The sequence below is a fragment of the Rattus norvegicus genome, chromosome 8 (genome assembly GCF_036323735.1).
Source record: "Rattus norvegicus strain BN/NHsdMcwi chromosome 8, GRCr8, whole genome shotgun sequence".
In the NCBI taxonomy this organism is placed as follows: Eukaryota; Metazoa; Chordata; class Mammalia; order Rodentia; family Muridae; genus Rattus; species Rattus norvegicus.
The window spans coordinates 122,492,428-122,511,440 of record NC_086026.1 but is presented as its reverse complement, the minus strand read 5'-3'; the positions used below and the strand labels follow the sequence as shown (position 1 = coordinate 122,511,440).

The following is a 19,013-nucleotide window of genomic DNA, read 5'->3' as shown; positions in this document are numbered from 1 at the left end:
GGCTTGCTCAGGATCCTAGCCCAGAAGTGGCTTTACCCACAATGGGCTATGCCCTTCCTCATTAATCACTAACTAAGAAAATACCGTATAGGCTTGCCTACAGGGTGATCTCATGGAGATATTTTCTCAGTTGGGGTTCCCTCCTCTGATGACTGTAGCTTGTGTCACGTTGGCATAAGACTACTGAGCACCTTTCAGTGCTGTGCGGTCATCTTGGTCTAGACGCCCTCTCATCTGACGGACTGAAACCGTACTCATTAAACAGTAACTTCCCATCCCTCTCTTCTTGCTGGCTTCTGGCAGACCTGTTCATCCTCTTGTCTTTGAATCTTACTCTTGTAAGTACTGCATATTAAGTAGACTTACACGTCTGTCTTTCTAAGAAGTTGGAGGAAACAATGCATGGGATTGTCTTTTAACCATTTTGAAGTACATGGTTTTCATACTCCAAGGTACATTCACATTGTAAAACAAATCTCCAAAACTTTATCTTGTAGTACTTTATTCATTAAACTACAAACCTGCTGACCCCCATTGGTACTTTTGTACTTTGTGTCTCTAAGACTTGGACTCCCTTAAGTATTTCCTTAAGTGGAATCTTCAGTCTCTTTGTGACTGCTTATTTCATGTAAGGTTTGTCTTATGTTGGAGTATGTAGGTTCCTATCTTGGTGGTTGACTGATAAATACTTGGTGTATGAATATACATTATTTCATTTACACATCCATTGGTTGATGGCCACTCAGTTTGCTCTGAGTGATGCTGCTGTGAACATAGGTGTAGAAATTCCTCCATGAGACTCTGTGCAGTTCTTTTTGGCATATACCCAGGAAGGGGATTTCTGAGTCGCATGCAATCTATTTTTAATGTTTTGAGGCCCCACACACTGTTTGCGTAGCACCTGCAGCATTTCCAGCAAAGGCTGCTGCTCATTTCTGTCGTCATCAACACTTGTTCTTTTCATCTTTAAATTAAATCGCTCTATTGAAGCTGTGGGTTGTGTAGAGTTTTCATCAGAAAGGGGGGAGTTGGGAAGGCCATCCAGGAAGCACTGGCATTGACCCAGGATTATATGGAGGAAGGGGCTTGTTTAAAGTGTGTGAGTATGTGCATGCGTGTATGTGCACGCACAAACACGTGTGTGTGTGTATGTGTGTGTGTGTGTGTGTGTGTGTATGGGGTGGGGATAAAAATTTGAAAGGTTATGGAAAAATGAAAATGATTTATTTGAATTTAAGAAATAACATAAAAATAAGTTTTAAATTTTGAACTTGGCAATTGTAAAAATATGGGGACAAACTGTAGGAGAAAAATAATAATTTATCCATCCTTTGAGTTTTTGATGACAGATATAATGTGGGGATATGCAGTCAGCCTGCAGTAGGAGAGCAGGCAGGTCTTGGGAGAGTCTGTGGGATAGAGGCCATGCTATTACTCATTTAAACATAGTTTTCTTTAGAAAAAAATAATGATACACTTTTCCTTTTCACTTTTTTTCCAGCTCTTGCAAGCTTAGGATATGAAAAGAGCTGTGTGTTGTTCAACTGTGCTGCCTTAGCTAGCCAGATCGCAGCAGAGCAGAACCTGGATAATGATGAAGGACTGAAAACCGCTGCTAAGCAGTACCAGGTATGCAGAAAAGCAGTTTCTACACAGGGAGAACTGGGTTCAAGCAGTGACTGGCACTTAGGTGCTAGTTCTGCTTCTTCGTGACTGATGCGTCCGGAAAATGTGCTCTAAGCAACCGACCCTTGCTGTTGAAGAACACGTCAGCACTAACGCAGCTGCTCTCCAGCCCATGTCTGTTTTCCTCCCTGTGCACACCCACCCAGCACCTAGCACAGTGCCTGGCATGTAACAGAGGCTCAGTGAGTGGTGATTGGACAGCAAAGATGAACATGTGGAAAACCTCTTATAAATCGATGACTTCATTCAAGAACGGTTAGATATTTGTGTGTTTACTCAGGGCGAGTGAGGCATATCCAGACTCTTAAGTGGTGTGACAAAACTAAGAACTTTTGGCAAGGAAATAGTTAACTGTAGACTGTGGAGAAATCATGTTTGAATGTGGTCAGTGTGGTCAGGCCTGGAATGTTTTTAAGATGCTATCTTAGGGCCAGTCCTAGGCGAATATGACATGCTGTTTGTGACTTTATTATGCACTCAGTATTTATTTTTTGTTTCAGATAAAAGAACAATAAGTGATAGTTCCTAAAGTTTCATTTTAAAAAGTGTGCGTGCATGCATGCCTGTGCGTGCGTGCGTGCGTGCGGGCGTGTGTGTGTGTGTGTGTGTGTGTCTGTGTGTGTGTCTGTGTGTCTCTGTGTGTTTGAGCACGTTTATGGAAGTCAGAGTACAACTTGGGGGACTTAGTTTCTCTTTTCACCATACGGGTCCGGTGGCTTGAACCCAGGTTGTCAGGCTTGGTGCAGGCACTTTTACATACTGAGCCATCTTGCTGGCCTCATAATAGTTTTGTTAATACCATGAATTTGAGTTTTGTCTGTGTAGCCTAGCAAGCTAACTCTCTTTAAAAATTCCAGAGTGATATTTCCTTTTTCTCAGCTTAATTTGTTTTATAAAAAGTAATTTTAGTAGTAACCCCAACAAAATAAAATTGGGAAGAAAAATATAAAGGGAAACATTCAGTAGAAAGTTCTGAAGGCCAGATAGAATGTCAGCACATTGCTGGCCCTTAGAGTGACATTGGAAAAGTCTCCTAAGCCTGCTATGCTTATTTGAAAGATGACTTGGCATGAAGACAAGAGTATTTCCATACTAAAAACATTTGTGTAGAAGCTGGGGGAATGCCTCAGTCATGAAAGCATTTGCCTTGTAAGCTCAAGGACCTGAGTTTGATCTCACACAACAAATGCTGGGCTTGGTGGTGTATACTTGTAGTCCTGTTCCCTGAGGCTAGCAGGCCAGCCAGCGGTCTAGCCTAATGGATGAGCCCTGTCAGCTCGCTCACACACACACACACACACACACACACACACACACACACACAGAGAGAGAGAGAGAGAGAGAGAGAGAGAGAGAGAGAGAGAAAGAGAGAGATTTGAATAGTGTTTTATCTTTCATCTGTGAAGACATGTGCCTAGTAAATTCTTTGATCCTCATTTACATTCACTTACTTTGCTCTCCCAAGTAGTCTTCTTTGAATCTTTGTTAAAATTTTGCAAAGACCCTATCAATGAATTGGGATGTATGGAATGTATGGAAATGTACCTATAGTTACCATCCTTTCAGTTGGTATGTAGATGATGTTTGTGTATGACAGTAGAAAATTAAGTCTCAATGTTAAAGAATCCTTTTTCTTCTTTTTCTAGTTTGCTAGTGGTGCCTTTTTACATATTAAAGACACAGTTTTATCTGCCTTAAGTCGAGAGCCTACTGTGGACATATCTCCAGATACTGTGGGGACCCTCAGTCTTATTATGCTGGCCCAAGCTCAAGAAGTATTTTTCTTAAAAGCCACAAGAGGTAACTCTAATTTCTTCTTTACTGCGTTACATGTGAAAACAAGTGCTAGGCTTTTATACCAAGATAGTGACTGGAACACCCAGCATGTTCTAGGTAGGTAGGATGCTAAGAGGTCGTTGGGTTCTGGAGCTCACTTCAGAGGGAGTTACCTGGAAGAAGATAGAAAGCTTCATGTGGCAGTGGCTGGTGCTCTGCCTGAGGGATGGCTGTGGGATCCCTGCATTATCAGGTTAGTTAAGAATGGTTTCTTTAAGAATTCTGTTCAAGTGTGAATGCAAGTGTCAGTGCTCTGCAGGTGAAAAGAAGGGACCAGACTCCTGGGGCTGGAGTCACAGGCACTGGGAGCAGTGCAGGGAGTTTTTCTCCATGTTTGAGTAGCAGATGCTCTTAATCATGGAGCCTTCAAGGATGGCGTCTTGAAGTAGTCCTGTTTAAACTAGATGTAGATGATAGGGAGCTATTCAGTGTCCTTGGTGAGCAGGAGGATAAGAACAGTCCTTGTAAAGGTGTGCTAGTCAATATGAAAGGTAGAGTAGAGACTGAATGTCTACAAACAGAGAACCTGAAAGTGCACAAGTACAAACACATCTTAGTTTTGTCTTAAAATGGCTGCTTAGTTAGATTTGGTGGCTCATGCCTGTAACCCTACACCTTGGAGGCTGATTGAGGGGAATGCCGTGATACTGAGGTAATGCCACGTCACCTAGTGTGTTCCAGAGTAGCCTGGCCAAGTGTCTGGAACTGTGTCCACAAACAAAACACACAGAAAGTTCCATATGTGGTGATTCATTTGTATAATCATAGCTGTTTGAGGCCATTCTGGACTACAGACTACTTTAAAAACTGAGCAGCTAGCAGTCATGGACCTTAACATGGCTTTACTTGGTAAGGCAGTGTTTTCTGGAGTGTTCACAGAATGTTATAGCTATCACCACTACCGTCTGTTAGGGCACTGTGTCTCCGAGAAGGACTGTTGGGACTCACTCCTTGCCTTGTTCACCAGTGTCCTTGACTTGTTCACGGAATTACTTGTTTACTTACTTGTTTAGAAACAGGTATTTATGGAGCCTTGCTGGCCTGGAACTCGCTATGTAGCCAAAGATAGCTTTGAATTTTTGATTTTCCTGGCTCTGTGCCCAGAGTGCTAGGGTTCTGTAAATTGGCATCATCATCATGTTTTGCTACCTATGGAATATTTTTTGTGCAGAAGACTAAATTTCATCACTATTGATTTCTTAGATGTATAAATTTTACTTTTGTCTTTTTTTCGTTTAAATGCATCTGTATATTGTAGATGATTTCTATCTATGCATCACTAATATGCTTGGTACCATTGGGTCCTAGGCAGTTAGGAGCTGCCATGTAGCTGCTGGAAACAGAAACTAGGTCCTCTGGAGGAGCAGCCAGCCAGTGTCCTTAACTGCTGAGCCATCCTTCCAGTCCCAAATGTAGACTTTTTTTTAAATAATTTGTGTCTATGTCATGGGGTTATGTCATTTATTCATTTATTTTGTTTTATTTGTGTGTGTGTGTGTGTGTGTGTGTGTGTGTGAGAGAGAGAGAGAGGGGGGGGGAGAGGGAGAGAGGGGGAGAGGATGAATATGTTGGAAAGGGGAGAGGATGTAGGCACATGTGTGCCATGGTGCTTATGATGTGGAGGCCAAAGGAAACTCTGAGGAGTTGGTGTTCTCCTTCACTGTGAGCTCTGGTGTGGAGTGCTGACTGTCAGAGGTGAGCAGGGCGTCCTTACCTGCTGAGTTTTGTTGCTGGCCCTTGTCTCATTTGTTTTAGTTGTAATGATCAGTTTAACATTTTATTCCAGATAAGATGAAGGATGCCATCATAGCGAAGCTGGCCAATCAGGCTGCCGATTACTTTGGCGATGCTTTCAAACAGTGTCAGTACAAAGATGCCCTCCCCAAGGTCAGTTACCGCCCTCGTGGATGGTCGGCGGTCGGGCATGTGGGGATATTTATGTCTGAGAAACAAGTTGAAGAGTATGTTCTAACAAATGAATGTGGTGTTTCAATGGAAACATTTGAAGAACAGCTTTTAGAATGCTGTTTAAGGTGCATGAGCTGCTCTGTTGGGGGACACCTTTCTATTTGCTCTTTACTGAGCTGCTTTTCCTGAGCTGAAGCTCTTTCTGGAAAACTCTGGCCACCTGTCTCCATCTTATTATCATTCTGGTTGTTGATAGTTTTGGGAGAAGCTTGGAGGTGGAGCATGTTGGTGACTCACATTTTAAATTATTATCCTGTTTTCTTAGGGATGAGCCTTAAAGCACAAAAACAGACATAAAGAAAGGAAAGAAAGCCTAAATGCATCTGTTTCCTTGGTTAGAGTTAGGTTTTCCCAGCAGGGATAGATGGCAGGTTTGGTTGCTAATGAACAGTGAAGGCAGGGCAGCTGTCCTGACCACACACTGCAGGAAGCATTGCTTCACTGTAAGCCTTTCTAGGGAGTGGGGAAGACTGTTCCCAGATGGCCTGTAGGTGACAAAGTGTGTACCCGGATGTGGGCATGAAGGATGTTTCAACTGCTCTTCTTCATAGTTGGGCAAGAACTTGGTTATCTGTGGTATTGGTGGTGTCTGTAGGAGAATCCGTGAGTTGATGTTATTCAGGAATCTTTATAAATTATGAAACCGCAGAAAACATAGGGTACAGTTCAAAGTAGACCTAAGGTGCTGAGCAGTAAGTACGTGAGCAGAGGAGGGCGAATGTCAAGATCTAGGGACTTAAGGCACACCAGGCTTGAGGCTGTTGCTAGGCACTTCCCAGCACTTACGATACATGAGGTGCCCCAGTTTAGAAGTCTGTCCAGGATCCTCCTGTGTTGCTGCCATTACTCAGACCCTCTCACTATGGGTAGTTGCTCAGTGCACTGTCACATCCTGTCGCATCAATAATTCAGTCCTGTTCCAGTCTGACCACGGTCCTGTCATCTCAAAGACTTGGACGCCACTTCTGCAGCCTGCCTGTGTCTCCTGAAACATCTTTACAGAGATGCTCCAGCCTTCTTGGAGTGCCGGCAGTTTTAGTCTGCAATGTCTGAATTTCTCTCTTCACTGAGTCTCCGTGGTATTTTATTATCCAGTTCTTATTGGATGTCCATAAGCAGCAAGTCAGTTCTGGTTCTAACTGGATGTCTGCAAGCAGTGGCTCAGAGTGCTGGGGTTTTTCTTTAGCAGACAGAAAACACGGTAGTAACTTGGTTCTTTTTTTTTTTTTTTTTTTTTTTTTTGGTTCTTTTTTTCGGAGCTGGGGACCGAACCCAGGGCCTTGCGCTTCGTAACTTGGTTCTTAATAGAACACTTATATAGTGTATTCATTGGTTTTTAAAAATACCATGTATTTAACGAAAACAGTGAAATTGCAGGATAGGACTCGACATTTTGGAAGAGCCCCTAACAATATCATGACTTTCTTGATTTACGTTTGGATTTAAGTATATCAGATTATAGTGATTTCAAAAATAAATTAGGGCAAAGTTACACTGTATCATCACAGTAATTAGTGTATTTGTATGTTTGGGATATATTTTTGAGTCTGTAATACTGAAATGTTAATATTCATATGATACTAAGTCATTTTTTTATTGGCTACCATATCTTTATTCTAGTATCCTGGCATGTGAGTTTGTGTGAGAACTTACCTTACTGTCTTTTGTCTTTTAACCATGATGGCACAGTCAGCTCTAGAGCAGTTCATTAGTGTATGTGAGTAACGGTGCTGTAGGGCCTGAAGGCTGGGTAAGGGGCTAAGAAAGCATCTAAAGCTGGGCTTGGGATTCATCCCCACGAACTTCCCAACTTTCTAGTGCATGCCTTTCTTCCTGTAAACAAAATGCTGATTTTCTGACTCCATAGAATGAGCTTTAAAAAACCTGAATTGGCTTCATTTAACAGCTTAAAACAAATAAACAAACAAACAGACAGATAAACCCTAATTTTTTAACTGACAGAAAATTGAATTCACAGATGGCAATTCCTGCAAAACCAGGAGGTCTTCTCTGCTCACACCTAATGACTAACTGTCTAAACCATTACTGGGTGATTGTAATTTCTGTCTCCTTCTCCTTTCTCTTCCTGCATCCTTGTTGTCTGTGATGGTTTGTGTGGTTGGACTTTCCCCTGGTCAGTATTTTTATTTCCAGGAGGTATTCCCTACCCTGGCTGCAAAGCAGTGCATCATGCAGGCTAATGCTGAGTACCACCAGTCCATCCTGGCCAAGCAGCAGAAGAAGTTTGGGGAAGAGATCGCAAGGTTGCAGGTGAGTCTTCTGGCGATAAATGTTTAGGTGACATCCTTCTCCTGATTCTGCTGAGTGAGACCCAGGTTTCCCATATATTGTCTTTATCAGCAGAGGCAAGTGATGGCTTTATCTTTGTATTTTACCCACAAACATGCTTTGTAAAATCTTACGTGTTATCTAAAAATTGCATTTAAATTTTTATCCCGTTTTATTTTTTGTCCATGCTTATTTTAATGTAAAAGTATTCTAAATTAATTACTTGCTTAGCTTGTGTGGTAGGCTGGTAAACTGGAGGTTGTAACCCCACAGTTTTAGAGGGTGTGGGGTTATGCATTCTGGTCTTTTCCCTGTGAGATTCTTTTTTGCTTCTACACTGTGTGTATGGGGCAGGTGCCCTTGCTCTTGCTCTTGCTCGTTTGCTTGCGCTCTCTCGCTCTCGCTCTCGCTCTCGCTCTCGCTCTCGCTCTCGCTCTCGCTCTCTCTCCCCCCCTCCCACTCTGTGTCTGTGTCTGTGTCTGTGTCTGTGTCTGTGTCTGTGTCTGTGTCTGTGTCTGTGTCTGTGTCTGTGTCTGTGTCTGTGTCTGTGTCTGTGTCTGTGTCTGTGTCTGTGTCTGTGTCTGTGTCTATAAGCCAGAGGTCCATGTCAGGTGTCTTCTTCAGTTAAATTTTACCAAAAGGTGAAAAGAGAAGCACACAGCAAAGCCCTAAATAGGTAATATGCAGGACTGATGTCTTTCTGTCGTCTTCAGGGTAGCTGCTGTTAGGGACAGTAGCTGACTGATGGTTGCACTGACTGTGGATTGGACAAGTGTCAGCTTGCGTCCCAGCTGCCTTCACTAGAGTCGCTTTCCTCCTTTTCCTATGAGGGTATCTGCCATGTTCTTTGAGCTCTCGAGCTATGTATTGGGCAGGTTCTATCTGCCAGCCTGAGATTACCTAGTTCCCCAGCCCTCTGGTGTCTGACTGTCGACAGTGTGGCAAGTGAGCCCCGCTGAGCTCTGTACTGGGGTAGTGTGGTCAGGTTCAAACCCACTGAATGTTAAGTACTTTGGTAGGGGCATGTGGCCATGGATGGCAAAAGTTTGCTGGAGCATCAGAGTTTAGCTGCTAGGTCAGTGTCCTTGTGGGCAGGTACATGGCTCCAGAGAGTGATCACATGTGACCTCAGACCCAGGGCCATTCTCAGATGCTGAGTCAGCGTCCACCTCCCAGTACACTTCTGCCTGCAGGCTTGGACATAGCCTAGTGGTCTGGTTCTTTGGGATTACCTCTGAGGGTTGTGTCTCACTCTGTGGCAGCTTGACTTTAGGCTCTAACCTGTTGCTTCTTGTTCTCAGGCCTCCAGGGTAGCTCAGCTCTATAGTAGAGTTCTACTCAAGGTGGCCGCCAGCCATCATGGGTGTTGTCAAATGAAAAACTGGAGCTCCTCCCTCTACTGCTGACCTGTTCTGCTTGGGAGAGCTACTTTGTCACCAGATCCTGTGTCTGCATTTGAGACATTTGACAAGTGTGGGCTCCTTCTGAGGCAGGATTGGCAGTCTCTTTCACCAGGGTCCAGTCTGTCCCTGAGACCCCAGGACAGGAGTGGCATACTGTCTGACTTTTCTTGCTGCCCTTGAGTCCATTGGTCAGTTTCTGATACATTTCTTCTTTCTCTCTTTGGAAGAGCCTGTCTGTTTTTGACTTTTTAGAACACAGCAGCACTTTCTTTTTTTTTTTTTTTTTTTTTTTTGGTTCTTTTTTTCGGAGCTGGGGACCTAACCCAGGGCCTTGCGCTTCCTAGGTAAGCGCTCTACCACTGAGCTAAATCCCCAGCCCCACAGCAGCACTTTCTAACTGCCTTGCCTAGAAGCTTTGTCTATGTGTTTTGCTACTATGGTTGCACACTTAAAATTTTAGTTCTTCCCTCCTTCCCTCCCTCCCTTCCTCCTTTCTTCTCTCAGTCCTTCTCTCCCCATCCCCTCTCTTTTTTTGAGGCAGTTTTTCTCTGCATAGCCCTGGCCATTCTGGAAAACTCCTTTTAGATCAGGCTGGTCTTGAACTCAAGAGATCTGCTTGCCTCGTCCTCCTGAGTGCTGGGATTAAAGGCATACACCACCACTGCTTGGCTTAATTTAGTTTCTTTAGCATGGAATTTTCAATATTTTTGGGCAGTACTTCCTTAGTAAATTTGGAAAGTTATAATACACATTTGTTGTTATTTATTTATTTTGAGACATAGTCTTACATAAGGTTTACTTCACACTCACTATGTAGTTGAGGATGACTGTGAACTCCTGATTGGCCACTTTCTACCTCCCAAGTGCTAGGGCTAAGGTATTCCTCCTCTTCCCTTCCTGCTTAAACAGGGCTTGATTCGTGTTTCCTTATGAATGGATGGTTCAGAGTTGTCTCTGTGAGATACTTTTTATTTACATGTGTTGGAATATGACTGGCTTTCCTGGGTGGCCTTTGGTGGCTCTAGCACAGGCTCCTCTGCTTGATGGTGTGGGAAGGAATTGTCCTCTACACCCGTGCTTCCCATTCGAGTCTGTGCTGTGTTCTCCTGGTGTGTGCTCCTCTGCCTTCTCCCGCTTCAGTCCTTCTCTTCACCTCTGTCATCTGCTAACTCTACCTTCAGGACTGGGTAGGCTGACCCTTGCTCAGTGCACGAGGCCTTCAGTATCCCATCTTTTTTATGGATTCCTGTTAGGTTAATCAGTTGGTGTTGCTTTTGTCTGGGCTGCTTGTGTCTTACGGTGCCATCCATCCATTGTTTCTGACTTGCTCTAAGCAGTTCCCACTAAGGACGATGCTCTGTGCTCCATTCTCCATGTTTTCGGGATGCCTCGAATTAAGGTTCTGTTTGAGGAGCTGTTCAGTGAATTTGCAAATCAAATTTGATTTGCATGTAAATTTGTATTTTTCCTAGGCTATACCTCAGATCTTTGTATGTCAGTCCTCCTTTCTCTGTAGTTTCATATTGATCTTAGATGCTTTAAAGTGTAGCCTACATTTTGTGTTATTAAGAGTAGATCTGTTTCCTCTGTTGCTTCACATTTGGGGTCGTGCGCTTGTACTTGCTGTATGTATTTGTGTCAAGCACTACTTACGGGATATCAGTTTAGTAACTCTGAATGCGTCACCTATAACTGAGTTCTTTTTTTATACATGTGATTACCTGCTTGTCCAATTGCTTGCTGTGTCTGGGACCATGGTGATACTGGTGGCTTTCACTTTTCTGCTTCTAGGAATGTTACATGTTTATATTAAGCATAGTACCAACTTAGGGGGGTGAAGATTTTTTTTTTTTTTTTTGGTTCTTTTTTTCGGAGCTGGGGACTGAACCCAGGGCCTTGTGCTTGCTAGGCAAGTGCTCTACCACTGAGCTAAATCCCCAACCCCGAAAGGGCATCATCAGATCTTATTACAGATGGTTGCTGGATTTGAACTCAGGACCTTTGGAAGAACGAAGATTTTTATTATGTTTAAAGAACCGTGTGTCTGTTTCTGTTCTACTAAGATAACAAAAGGAAAGGGAACACCCAGCCAGGGTGATGGTACTTGCTGTCGAGCCTGTTGACCTGAGTTTAAGTCCCAGAGTCCATGTGGTAGAGGAAAGGACTGACTCCTGGAAGTTGTCCTTTGACCTTCCGGTGCACCTGTATGCATACACACACAAAAATAAATAAAAAATAAAGCTGCCAGGAGGTGGTGGCACACACACCTTTAATCCTAGACTCAGGTGGCAGAGGCAGGCGGATCTCTGAGTTTAAGGCCAGTCTGGTCTACAGAGCGAGTTTTAGGACAGCCAGGGCTATTCAGAGGAACCCTGTTATTCTCGTTGGGGTGTTACTGCTGTGAACAAACACCATGACCAAGGCATTTCTTATAAGGACAACATTTAATTGGGGCTGGCTCACAGGTTCAGAGGCTCAGTCCATCATCATCAGGATGGGAACATGGTGGTGTCTGGGCAGACATGGGGCTGGAGGATCTGAGAGCTCTACATCTTCATCCAAGGGCAGACAGGAGAAGGCTGGCTTCCAGGAAGTTAGGAGGAGGGTCTCAAAGTCCACCTCCACAGTGACGCACTTCCTCCAATAAGGCCACGCCCACTCTAAGGCCACACCCCTAATAGTGCTACTCCCTGGGCCAGGGACCACCATACTGCCATGAAAAACTAGAGAAAAAGGAGAGAGAGAGAGAGAGAGAGAGAGAGAGAGAGAGAGAGAGAGAGAGAGAGAGACAGAGACAGACAGGCAGACAGAGACAGACAGAGACAGAGACATACAGACAGACAAATGAACAAACCATCAGTCAGTTTTCTTGTCCTCCAGTTTTGAATGCTTTACCCATGAGTATTTCCTTTGGTCCTGCAATGAGTCAGTACCTCATGGTGCAGTGTGCAAACCATTTCACCTATGGCCAAGATGCAAGAGAGGGCAAGTAAGGAGCTGATCTCTGCGTCCTTCATGGAGCACTTCAGTGTCTGGACACCTTCTATGAAGCTGCCCTTCTTATGTTGGCCTCCCATGCTGAGGCCCAAGCCTTTGACTTCCTGAGATATTTGTCCCAATGATGAAAATGTGGTGCTTTATCTAAAGCCTTGACATTTTTAAATTTAAATTAGAATATTTCAGAGAATTATGTAAGCAAATAGTCTAGTATTAAACCACCATTTTATGTAGGGTAGTTTTGGTGTTTTAGGCTTGCTGTATCTCAGCATGGATCAAGTTTACACAGTTCTCTATGAGCCGAAAGGTCTGGTAAATTACACTGATTGTGCTTTTCAAGTCTTTTATCTTTTTTTTTTTTTTTTTTTTTTTTTTTAAAGATTTATTTTATTTATTATATATAAGTACACTGTAGCTGTCTTCAGATACACCAGAAGAGGGCATCGGGTCTCTTTACAGATGGTTGTGAGCCACCATGTGGTTGCTGGGAATTGAACTCATGACCTCTGGAAGAACAGTCGGGTGTTCTTAACCACTGAGCCATCTCTCCAGCCCCCCTTTTTTTTTTTTTTTTTTTTTTTTTTTAAACTTAGTCCCAGTATGGACCTAAACATTCAGCCAGGAATGTTAAAAATCTTTGACATGGACTGAGTTACCAGTAACTTATGATTTTTTACATGGCTAGTGTTTTATATGCAGAATTAAGAAGTTTTGTAGCTTATGATGGCAGGTGTTAAAACAAGTACTTGTTTCATCCCTGACAATTCTTTTATCAGAATTGTCAGTGTGGAGGGGCTGCATCTCTGATTGCTTACTCTGTTTTTGTTTTCTTCCGGAGCTGAGGACCGAACCCAGGGCCTTGGGCTTGCTAAGCAAGTGCTCTACCACTGAGCTAAATCCCCAACCCCTTGATTGCTTACTCTGTAGTTTGAAGACCTTTGTCTTAGGGCCCCATAAAGGTGTTCAGTACTTCTTAATTATCCTTAACGGTTGTACAGCTTGTGGGAATTACTTAATATCCAGCCTTCATTAGTGTCAGTTTATGTGGATTGGCCTACCTTTCCTTTCCTGCCTTGGCAGCTCATTTGTGGATTTACAGGGGCGTTTGCCCCTCTCTAGTCTTAGGTACTTACTTTGTCATGGAATTTCCAGGTTGTCCTGTCAAGCACAGCACTGGAAATCCTGGGAGCTTAAAAAAGCTTGGTAGAGAAGCCTTCACCTGTAAACAGCCTCTCTCTAATGCTTACTTTCAGCATGCAGCAGAACTGATTAAGAATGTGGCCTCTCGCTATGATGAATATGTCAATGTGAAGGATTTTTCTGACAAAATCAACCGTGCCCTGGCTGCAGCAAAGAAGGATAATGATTTTATTTATCATGACCGTGTTCCGGACCTTAAGGATCTGGATCCTATTGGCAAAGCCACGCTTGTGAAACCCACTCCAGTTAATGTACCCATCAGCCAGAAGTTCACGGGTATGCTGTTTTCCACATACACTGTAGTGCATTTGTGTTTTCTCCAGGTCTTTCCTTCCCTCCTCTCTCCTTTCTCTTTCTTTTCTTTGCACTCATAGACCCTAAAAGTTACTTATTTTCCATTTTTTTTGAGTTGGGCTTTCTCTGTAGCCCTGGCTGTCCTGGGATTCACTCTCCAGACCAGGCTGGCCTTAAACTCTGCCTGCCCCTGCTCCCCAAGTGCTGAGGTAAAGTGTGCACCACCACCGCTTGGCTTTATCTTCCCTTTTCCATGAAGAAAATGATGCTTTGGTGCGTCCTTCTTTTTTGTCTAGGTTGACCTGTGTGATTCATGTAAAGTCTTACATTCTCTTTCTAACAATTAGAGCATAACATTCATTTATGTTGTTTAAAAGAAATGTGGGAATAGACATGGTGCTGTGTACCTGAAGTCCCAGCACCTGGGAGGCTGAGGCCGGGGGCTGAGTTTGAGGCCTTGCTTGGCTGTAGGATGAGTGAGACAGGCAAACAAGCTACCAGCTACTGGACAGGAAAGTGTAGGAAAGTTAAAGGTGGTGTCTTCTGTGAGGTTTCTAAGGGGACAGTACGCGGTGAAGCATCTGTCACGTACAAACCATGTGGGATGTTTGAGACAGTTTTGGTAGGAGTAGGACTGGAGACAAGCCAGGCCATTCTGCTGAGGAGCATTTGTTATATCTGAAATACCGTCACTGTAATAAACACATGCTTGTTTATTCACTTCTCACCTGAGATCGAGGTTGCATGTCGTCCAGCCTAGCCTGCCTTCAGCTCACTGTAACCTAGGCTGTTGGCGTGGAACTCCCAGTTCTCCAGCTTTAGCCTCCTCGGGGTTGAGATTACAGGCATGAGCCCCCATACTTGGATCAATAATTTTTAAACCAGTATCTTTCTAGGGTAGGATTTGCATTAGATCAATGTTCTTCTAGCCATCTTTTGATAGTGTGAATATGTGTAGTGTATTCCTGGGCAGTGGCTGTTGAACTTATTTGTATTTAGTAGACAGAAAGCGTGCACCACGCGCATTGATTGCTAAGCATCCTAAGATGAGTGTTTGTCTCTCACGTCAGCCGTGTGGCACGGGAACTATGACTGATTTCCGTGCCACTGATGAGGATGCTGAGGCCCAGAGGGGGCTCTTCCCCAAGGCTGCAGGGCTGGGAGATGATGAACTGTGACCACAGTCTGCCTGTCTAATGGCAAGTGGGCAGTGCCACCAGATCCCTCATATGAGGACTTAAAACCTTAAGGGAAACAAAGGTTCAAAAGGAAGCGGTCACGGCTTCTGCCCACAGCGTGGTCTAGACGTCTTTCCATGGCTGCTGTTCAGTGTGGTCTTACTCAGAAAGTGAGTGGTCATTCTGTAGTTTGGGTCGGTTCTGTATCATTTACTTGGATCTTTCTTGTTTTAGATTTGTTTGAGAAGATGGTGCCTGTGTCTGTGCAGCAGTCCCTGGCTGTGTTTAGTCAGAGGAAAGCTGACTTGGTTAACAGATCAATCGCTCAGATGAGAGAAGCTACAACTTTGGCAAATGGGTAGGTGAACCTGGCTTTCAGAACTACTTAAAGGTTCTCAGGATTGTGTTTTGAATAATTTATGAACTGTTTTTTTTTTTTGTTTGTTTGTTTGTTTTTTTTTTTTTTGTTTTTTGGTTCTTTTTTTCGGAGCTGGGGACCGAACCCAGGGCCTTGCGCTTCCTAGGTAAGCGCTCTATCACTGAGCTAAATCCCCAGCCCCTATGAACTTTTTTAGTTGTTAGTTTTTTCTTTTTAGTTTTATGAGCTTGGAAATGAATCATGCGCGCGCACACACACACACACACACACACACACACACACACACACACACACACACAGTCACTCTTTCCTCTCTTGTAGTCATTTTATTAAAAAGCTTAGGTAATCTAGAGTTGGAAGGAATGGAATTACAGAAAAAAAAGTGAGAATATTTCACTCCTGTTTTGTATTTCAAGAGATTGATTGAGGCAAAAATGGGTGGAGATGAGCCCTTTAGGAGGCATGGTCCGGGCTGGTGAGACGGCTTAGCAGGTAAAGGTACAGGCTGCCAAGCCTTCCGCCTGCTCCTGGGACCATATACTGTGGCCGAGACTGTCCGCGTGCATACCCAACAAAATAAATGCATGTAATAAAAACTCGTGGAACTGGACTGTAACCCAATTTTTATATTGGATTAAGAAAACATTCCATGGGTTAAAAAATTAGGTATAATTTTCATATAATGAAATGTACTCATTTAAAATGTAGTTTATTCAGTGTGCTGAGTGCATGTGTAACTACTACAGAAAGAACATGACCTAAGTCAGTCCTCACGCTTCCCCCTCAGTGCCTCCGTCCTTAGTTCATGGCTACTCTCACATGCCTGTGTGCTCTGCAGTTTGTCATATATGTAACACTGTAGTGTGTATATCATGTCGTTCTTGTTTGCCACATTATGCACCACCTGGGCCACTAGAGCGCATGCAGCTGTCGCTGTGTGCAGCAGTCATTCTGTCCATTGCTGCCACATAGTACCTACAGGGTGCATCCCGGGGAGGAAGTCTTCGTTTTGGCTCATGGCTTGAGAGGATGTGGTAGGGCAGGTTTGAGGGTGGGAGCAGTTGGCCATGGTAGCAGGAACATGGGGTGACTGGTTATGGCGTGCTCACGAGGTGGAGTTGGGCCATGACTTCTGTAGCCTGTCCTCCACTGATCCACTGCCTTCACGTGGGCCTCACCTGGAAAGGGCCCCGCACTCCAAAGCACCTCCAGCTGGGATCAAGTGCTGAGGACAAGACCCAGGGAGGACTCAGCCCATAATACTCAGTATTTTATCATGTGACAGAATACTGTGGAAACTACCCGAGGGGGTGTCTTGGTTTCTGTTCTGTTGTTTTGATAAAGTACCTAGACAACAAAAGCAATATAAAGGGTTTATTTTGCTTCAGAACTACAGAGGGACAAGGGTGGGTAAGAGTATGGAGGGTCCCCGGGACTGATACCAGCTTTTATATGCTAGGTGCACTCCTACCACTGGGCTTCTTTCTACCACCCTTAGTCATTTATTGCCTTTTCAAAATTTAGGTTTTCCTGACATAGATCAGTGGGTGCAGGCATTGATCACTTGAGTTTGATCCCTCTGGCTATCTTGGAAATCACTCTGTAGACCAGCCTGGCCTTGAATTCAGAGATCACCTGCCTCCCAAGTGCTGGGATTAAAGATATGTGCCTAAAGTGACTGCTATTTTAAAGGCAGTGTAGACTTGCACATGACACAACTTGTTTCCTATTTTGCAGAGTACTGGCTTCCCTTAACCTTCCAGCAGCAATTGAAGATGTGTCTGGAGACACTGTACCTCAGTCTATACTTACCAAGTCCACAGCTGTAGTCGAGCAGGGAGGCATCCAGACTGTCGACCAGCTGATAAAAGAGCTGCCTGAGCTGCTACAAAGAAATAGGGAAATATTAGAGGAGGTACGTTTGGAAAGACACCTTCTCAAGTAGAAACTGTTCTCATGGCGTCCACTAGGGCTCATGGGTTTCCGGGGCGGGGAGCGCTCCGTGCCTGTAGGATTAGGACTCATGGGTTCCAGAGGGGAGCACTCTGTGCCTGTAGGATTCAGACTCATGGGTTTCTGGGGGGGAGCACTCTGCCTGGTTGAGTCACTGTGCCTTATTTGCCTTTTAGCTTCAGGAAGAATTCCACTGAGGAACAGTGAGCCATTCTTACGGGAAAATACATGCGTATTAGCTTAATTAATCATACGGCCATTGATTGGTGCATACTGGTGGGAATCAAACAAACTGTTTAGGCTTAACACTTCATAATTAGTCATCTCTTTTGTGTATAAACATTAGGCTCTGTATTAGATATCAGGTTTTGTTTTTGTTCATGGTTTTTTTGTTTTTGTTCATGGTTTTTTGTTTTTTTTTTTGTTTTTTTTTTCGGAGCTGGGGACCGAACCCAGGGCCTTGCGCTTGCTAGGCAAGTGCTCTACCACTGAGCTAAATCCCCAACCCCCTGTTCATGGTTTTGATTCTGCTATCCAGGCTGGCCTATGTAGCCAAGGATGACTTTGAACTTCTGATCCTCCTGCTTGCACCTCCTGAGCTCTGTGATTACAAGTGTGTACCCTCACACCCAGCTTATGCAGCGCTGGGGACTGAACACAGTGCTAGGCAAGCACTTTACCAACTGTGCTGCAGCCCCAGACCTGGACTTCAGGTTTCTTAGTAAATGTGGAATCACACTTTTCCTGAGTTAAGATTTTAAACTAAGAAGTGAGACTACTGTAGGTTTTACACATGCACTCATTCATGTGCACTCGCACCCTGTCCTTGTATCCCATGGCCCATGTTGTGTTTAATGTTGAATGAGGTTTGACCTGAATTCATGTTCCCTGTGTCCTTCTTTGAGCTCTGGGTTTAAAGCGAATTTTTCTAGGTAGGGTTTATGGCGTTTTGTTTTGTTTTGTTTTTTAGCTATTAGAAAGGTATTAAACACCCGACAACTCTTACACTCAGTGTTTTCTTTTTGTGGGTATTTTTCTTTCTTTCTAGTTTAAAATAATCTCATGAAATTTTGGCAGGCCTAGGAGTAGTTGGGGATGATGACCTTGAGCCTGATACCCCTCCCCCGACTCCTGCCAAGGGCTAGAAGGACAGATGTCCATCACTGACCCTGGTTTATGACATCGAACAGGCCTTTGTGCAAGCTAGGCTAACATCTTCCAGCTGAGCTACTTTTTTATTTTAGTTTTAGAATTTAAAAACTGTATTCTTTGCCTGTTTCATACATGTATGTCATGTTTTCAACCCCAGCTCCAGTGCCCCTCCAACCTCTCAGACCACTCCCATACTTACCCTTCCTACCTTCACGTTCTCTTGCTCTCCCCATCCTCCAGTAAGTCCAGTTAGTGCTGCTAGCATGCACATGGATGCTATCCGTGTAGACAGCCCATAAGAGCCCACACCACAGAAGGAAAACACTGCCGCCCCCCCCCCCCCCCAGCAGCCACCAGCTGCTGGTTAGGGTGGAGCCTGGCGAGCTCCTGTCTTGGTCACTGTTGTCTCGCTGTGAAGAAATGCCTTGACTAAGGCAGAGAAAGCATTTGGTTGGGGGCTGCTTACAGTTCTTGAGGGTCCGCTCGTTATCGACTTGGTGGGGAGCTTGGTAGCACTTGTAGTGCTAGAGCAGCAGCCGAGAGAGCTATCCTGATCCATAGAGAGCCAACTGAGGTCTGTGTGGGCTTTTCACACCTCAGACCCTTGTGACACACTCCTCCAACAAGGCCACACTTCTGAGTCCTCAAATAGTGCCACTCTTTGATGACTGAGCATTC

At 44.2% G+C, this 19,013-nt stretch overlaps 1 protein-coding gene across 2 annotated transcripts in view; it reads left to right on the top strand.

Moving 5' to 3' along the window:
- Positions 1-19,013, top strand: part of Pdcd6ip (programmed cell death 6 interacting protein) — a 55,771-nt gene that overhangs the window by 13,553 nt on the left and 23,205 nt on the right. Inside the window, exons 4-10 of one of the 2 annotated variants that reach the window (NM_001029910.3) lie at positions 1,502-1,629; positions 3,333-3,486; positions 5,309-5,409; positions 7,645-7,761; positions 13,433-13,655; positions 15,086-15,209; positions 16,968-17,145. In NM_001029910.3, the coding sequence (NP_001025081.2) occupies positions 1,502-1,629; positions 3,333-3,486; positions 5,309-5,409; positions 7,645-7,761; positions 13,433-13,655; positions 15,086-15,209; positions 16,968-17,145 (1,025 nt within the window). Of the gene's footprint in view, positions 1-1,501; positions 1,630-3,332; positions 3,487-5,308; positions 5,410-7,629; positions 7,762-13,432; positions 13,656-15,085; positions 15,210-16,967; positions 17,146-19,013 lie in introns of both variants that reach the window. The other variant, XM_006243997.4, reaches the window with a different exon arrangement.